Here is a 6,298-nt window from a genome sequence, read left to right on the forward strand (position 1 = left end):
TGAATCTAAAACACTAACATCAAATAACAAACAGAAGGTTGTTTTTAAGGTTTTTGAAATTAGCTCAAACAATGCTGATGCGCTCATGTATCTACTTCGTAACACAGCACTGAGTGAATCAACATCTATAGTTCAGATTGGGGAGGATGTGTGGAAGGTCCAGTCATGAGTGTTCGTGATATTTGTTTACAGAATTCCCATCCTTCTCATGCATGTCACCCTTTGCCGCAGATGAACAACTTCAGCAAACATGGCCCTTACATTCTACGATTCTGCCACGCGCAAACACACAATGATCCTTAAGAGTTTGATATGAGTGGGTAATAGCCATTGTGTGATATAATAGTTGAAGACCATTTGTGGAACCAAAAAGGGTTAACTGTTTGAAAACTGAGTGACTGAACAAGAACCAAGACTCTGTTTTGCTACAAAAGATGAATTTTCATTCAGAATCATTACCTGTCAACAATATTTTGGCTTAAATACCAGACATAGGCATGTCTTTGGTATGCAAACTAAAGATTGTGATAAATTGGTCTTCGGATTCGTTAAAATGTTGACTGAACAAGCAGCCTTAAGCTCAAAGAGAAGACATGTGAGCATCTTCACTTTCAAGCTGTTGAGCTGCCTTCCTCAGTCTGAGCTGGAATCTGAGTCCATGCTTAACACTGTTGTGGGATGTCTATATGTGTTTGTACAAGTCTGGCAGATGGGTATAGTGATGTTTTCTTTCCTTCCAGAGTAATTTTTTTTAATTAGTATTATTTATTTATTTATTTAAATTTGTTGTTACAATTCATCAGTTTTATAAAACCCTCAGTAGGGTTATTAAAGACCATGTTATGTCCTCTATTTACCAAACCTGGGCACCAGTGAATGGTGTGACAATGAGAACAAATCCAGTGAAACTGACGTTGAAACAGTGAAAGAGAGGAGTGAAAGACTGCATTGTACGCCGGGTGAAAGCAAGGGGCCAAGAGAGTCCAGACAGAAACCCTGGCTTTCAGCCGGATAAAACAAGACAACAAAGAAGCTGGTCGGGCTACCCCCACCACCAGCACCACCACTCACCCCACCCCCAACACTGAGAGAGAGAGAGAGAGAGGGGTTGCTGCCCGGCTGGTCTCAGGGATGAAGTCTTCTCTCCTGTCCCCTCCCCCATGTGTCAATGGCCAGTGCAGACCTTTGCACAAGCCTTAGCGCAACTGCAGATGTCTTTATCAGTCCATTCTGCTATTTAGCAAAAAATGCATTTATGTGGTCAGTCGCTCTAGATAGTTGTGTAGATTCACCTGAAGATTTCAGAAGGTATGAATTAAAGTAAAGTTTATTGTTAAAACACATCAGACATGAATAAAAATACAGTTTAGTTCTACCCATCCTACTCCTTGTATGACCTCAATAAAAACACACGTGGAGAACGCACATGCAGCTGTAGTCCTCAGTTATCTCACCTCTTGTCCTCACCAGATAAGTGGATTTGAAAGTCTGATGTGTTTTCAGAATTCATAATGCACCACACACATTTTGAGGATGGCTGTGAATTTTCACATTTTTCTCTGAGACACAAGTAGGGCGAGAAGGAGTTTTAACAAGCAAAAACCTTGGGGAGAACCCAGGTCCAAAATCTTCAGCAACCTAGAAAGAGAAAAGAAGGAGCGGATGATGCACAGATAGAAAGGGGAGGCATAGATTCATTGTTTTTTTTACTGTACGTATAGGAATAGATGTGGAACCAGAAGTGAATAAGAAGACTCCAGTGTTGGAAACATTGACTGGAAAGGCATCTGAACTTTTCATGCCATTGTACTCTGTGGTGTGGCATGTTCAGTTTGGCCCAACCAGAAGTTATATGTGTCCTCTCACATACATCTGGAATCAATGCCAGTTTCTGTGGTATGAGTACATGTTAAAAGTTAGAATGTCTCAGAATCCAAGGGACAAAGCTGATTTTGCGTAGAATCATTCAATATGCGAATAATAGGCCTGTACAGCCCTAGAACGGGTAAATGCTTGCTAAATAATCATATCGTTCTTAAACGCAATCAATGTTTAGTTGTAAGGAAAGCATTTATATAACATAGTTTGTAATGTAACAACGTAGGCTAGTCATCAACAGTTTTGGCTCAACCGCTTTCATAATTGTATCGAGACGTTTTGAGAAGTTTTTTTTCACACTGGAGAAAGGTGTTCGTGTATCTCACAGGCATCGAAAACTAACAAACGCAAGTCCAACGCCTGTCTTTCGATTAAGTCTTTGATATTACTGATGAGGTGTGAAATCAGATTTACCTCTTAATCCACTTGAGCTTGATGTTGCTTTCATTTACTGTTTCGCTGTGGATTGGACTCTCAACTTCTGGGACTCAACTCCTTTGAACATCAATACATCTAAAGGCACATGTGAATTGCGTCTTAACTAATGTAGTAGAAACTTGTTTGAAGCTTTAGAATTGAAAGCGATGTTTTCAAAGCAACACCACCCTATCAAAAGATGCAACACTTAAACGTAGAGAGAATATAAATTGAACAGGTGATGCGAAATAACCTACCTGAATGAGGACTGAAATTAAAACCCACGGATAGTACAGAGAATAGTATCGTATAGGATAGAGAAATACTATAGTTTTAATCACGCATTATTACAGTGCAGTACAGTGCGTGACAGACATGGAATCCTTTGATGGAAGGATAACATTTTCTTGAACCGGAAACACCTGCCCCGAGAATAATAGGCACGTTTGCCAACCAGGCTTTGATCTCTGTTCCGGCATCTAACCGACTGTCTTGCAATCCACTTTGCCCTTTGATTTACAAAGAAACATTATTTCTGTTTGTCTTATACTCATGTGGATCATCTGACAATCAGAGCAAACGAGTTATCTAGACTCCTCTCTGTAACACAGGCTTGAATTGAATGCTTATTTCCCATAGAAAAAATATGTTTAGTATAACAGTTAGATTTGATTTCTGTGACATTCACCTTCTAACCATAGGACTTGCTGCTCACTGAGACCATCACAAGGTTTTTTTGTGGGTTATACATATTTTCTGAGCATTTGGTTTTGGGATAGTTTTTAATTGGTGACTATGGCATCGATGTGGAGACAAGACGCACGGCTGCACCTGCTAGAGATGGTCATTTGTGTCATCCTGCAATAATTCAAGAGTTGTGTACGTTACTGTTTTTGTTAATTTTTGTCGAATAGTTGTCTAACACACGTATTTGAAAGTAAAAAGTTAAAATGTAGTGCACTTGCATAGCTTCATTGCCTTAACGTGTACAGGAAACCTAATTTCACGAAAAAGTCTTTGTTATAGCATATATACTGCTCAATAATATGATGAATTATGATAAAAAGCTCCACTGTTAAACCCAAATTCCGACGTCGGAAAGTTAAAACATTGCCTTGTTAGGCGTACACTTTTTTAATTCCCATGCACCGAAACATTGGTAGACAAAGAGTTTCTGTGCCGTCGTGGCCCGCCACAGATGGGAACCCCACGCTAGATATGTTTTAAGGACAAAGGGGAGTCTAACCGTACGCTTCGCAGGACATTTCCTGATTCTAGACCTCTACTACACAGTCTGCACTAGACGCGTGGTTAATACGGTCCTTGGGGACTTGCGGGGCGCGTGCTGGGCACATATCAGTTACCGCACCCTTGCTTTGTTCCAGGGTCACACAGCGCTCGCTTGTGGTCGGTCAGTCCCATCATGACCACAACTGTATACTTAAATGCACACCTCCAAATAATACATTTTGTATTTGTATTCCTTAAATTAAATGCAGATACATTACGAACATACGTGCGTAATAAATGCAATTGGATGTGGAGGAAAGGATAGTTCAACTTTGTGTTGATTTGTTGTTGCTGATGTCAACTCGCACAACATATGGCCAGATAATAAAGATGCACATTGCGCCTCTAAAGTAACAAACACGTCACACTGATGCTCCTAAAAGAGGCAAGCCAAACTTCTCAGCCAATGATATGCGTCAAAACAAAATAAGGGACACTCCTTTGTATTATTCAGCAGCGACCAAAAGCCATCGGCTGGACGCCAAATATGTATTGACAATATGCTATACGAAAACATGATGTAGAGAAAGAGGAGAGGAAAGCAAACAACAGGATGAGACTGGTATATGGAAAGGGAGGGGTGGGGTTGTAGAGGGTATGGACTAACAGACGCGCCCATCTGGACCGTCCCCCATGGCGCGTGCGGGGCGCGTGTGTCCCATAGGACCGGTCAATGACGTGCCTATGTCACATCATTTAGATGCGAGTAAAACTGTGAACCAAGTTTCAAAGGATTGTCGGATTCATATTTGTTTTTCAACTGCCTAGGTTCATCTTTCAAACGTTTACGCACCTAATACGGTCGAGACCCAGTCAAAGTAAAGGTTACGGGAAGAAAAGTCGTCTTTAAAAGCTTTCCGTGGTACTGTATAACATGATATTTGATCGTGAAGCCAGCAGGGTAGAGATTTGACAAGTTGGTTGCTATGGTTACATGCATGAAATGAGTTTGACCCAAGCCAAACTTGGTCGCGCCTCCATCCACCCCCACTCTCCCGCCTTTACGCCACAGGTGAAGGACTCCGTCATCAAGAAACGAGGGTAGACCTACCCTTGTTGATCAGAAATTACAAGCAGATGTTTGATGAAATTTAGCGTGGCTTGGGGATCTGTCTGGTGATTTAAATTATACATGGTCATTCCCAAACAATCTATACCCTAAGCCCCACCTATCCCAAACATGTAAACTCCCCCCACCCATTAAGCCTCAATAAGGGACGCAAACTGCTGTATTTTATATTTCAATACAATACATACAAAAACAGAAACTAAAATTCGTTGGGATTACTTAATGCAGATATACCCTCTGCGCTTTTGCGCATACACACTTGTTGGATAATTCCTTGAAATTGTTTGATATAATATGTATATATTTTAATAAAAAACACACAAATGTCCTAGTTGAGTGTTGTTCTCCAAATAAAAGGTCTAAAGGGTTCAGACTAATCGTTATTTCAGTTAGAAAGTTGTGGTGAGTGCGCATTAAACCAGTGGAAACATGAAGAACATAAATATTTCAACATAAATATGTGTTTGTCAAAGTTTAAATACCAGAAATTATTAGTCTGGTCCTTGGCTAACTCATTAACAGATGGTTATCATATTTGGTACGCTGTCTATTGTTGTGGACACCTTAGTACCCCACTCCAAATGCTAACCAGTAGCGTGGGGGGCGTCACCATGACGCACGGAACCCAGATATAAAGCGCACTCCTGCAACCGACATGACACATCAGCTCCCTTCAACCTTGGTAGCACGTCTCTCCTGATCATCACGAGATCTCAAAATGACTCCAAGCACGACCTCCGAAACGGCCCCGTCTCATTCTCCGAGGCAAACTGTGGCCATGAAAAAAGAAGCACTTGACTTGCGAAAGGTGAGAATTGCGAAGAGCCGTCAGAGGCCCAATCTACTTTGTCCAGATTTTCATGTACTTTGTTTGTCTATGTGTGTGGCTTGTTAAACTAAATGTTGTTGTTATCTTCTTTTTAGACGCTAAAGCCTTTGATGGAAAAGAGAAGGCGCGCTCGCATCAATGACAGCCTTAACCAACTGAAGGCCTTGATTCTTCCTCTGACAGGGAAAGATGTAAGTTTAACCTGGGATTTTCAGACCAGTTGATCTCCGAATAACCATGAAATGCAACAAAATGTATAAAGCATTTAAAGAACGCTGATCTAATCTGTGGTCAATTTTGAATTTCAGAATTGTCGCTACTCCAAGCTAGAAAAAGCAGATATCTTGGAGATGACCGTCAGATTCCTCAAGGACATCCCCGTCTCTTCCCCGAAAGGTAAATGTCGTTCTTTGTTGCCTCCACTATGTGTTATCATATGTGAACTACTTCCCTTCATTTCAAACAAGCAGAACATTTGAATTAATGAATCTTTCTTTGATATTCTAGATCAATCTGAGAGCTTCAATGAGGGGTACAAAGCCTGCCTCCAGCGCGTTTCCACGCTGATGCCCAAAGTCAACCTGGATAAAGAGGCCAGCCAGCGGGTGAACGACTTCATCAAGCAATCCGCGCCTGTTGCAGGGTGTCAGAACTGTTGCGCCCAGAGCTCAAGGATGCTCCCGCAGATTCAGCACAGGCTGAGCACCAAGCCCTCGGTCTCGACCGGCGACCGCCAAGGCGTCATCGCTCCCCTCCCTAGCCGACCACAGCCTGCGCCACAGCCTGCCAGTGCCAGCATGTGGAGACCCTGGTAG

At 41.8% G+C, this 6,298-nt stretch overlaps 1 protein-coding gene across 1 annotated transcript; it reads left to right on the forward strand.

Annotated features, from left to right (window-relative positions):
• Positions 1 to 5,372: 5,372 nt before the first annotated feature.
• Positions 5,373 to 6,298, forward strand: LOC308377222 (transcription factor HES-2-like; the record flags this gene model as incomplete). The annotated part of the gene is made up of 4 exons (XM_080853806.1): positions 5,373 to 5,462; positions 5,579 to 5,674; positions 5,792 to 5,879; positions 5,991 to 6,298. 4 exons carry the CDS (start codon positions 5,373 to 5,375, stop codon positions 6,296 to 6,298), a joined length of 582 nt encoding a protein of 193 aa, XP_080709932.1.

The sequence above is a fragment of the Sprattus sprattus genome (assembly GCF_963457725.1).
Source record: "Sprattus sprattus genome assembly, chromosome: 16".
Lineage (NCBI taxonomy): Eukaryota > Metazoa > Chordata > Actinopteri > Clupeiformes > Clupeidae > Sprattus > Sprattus sprattus.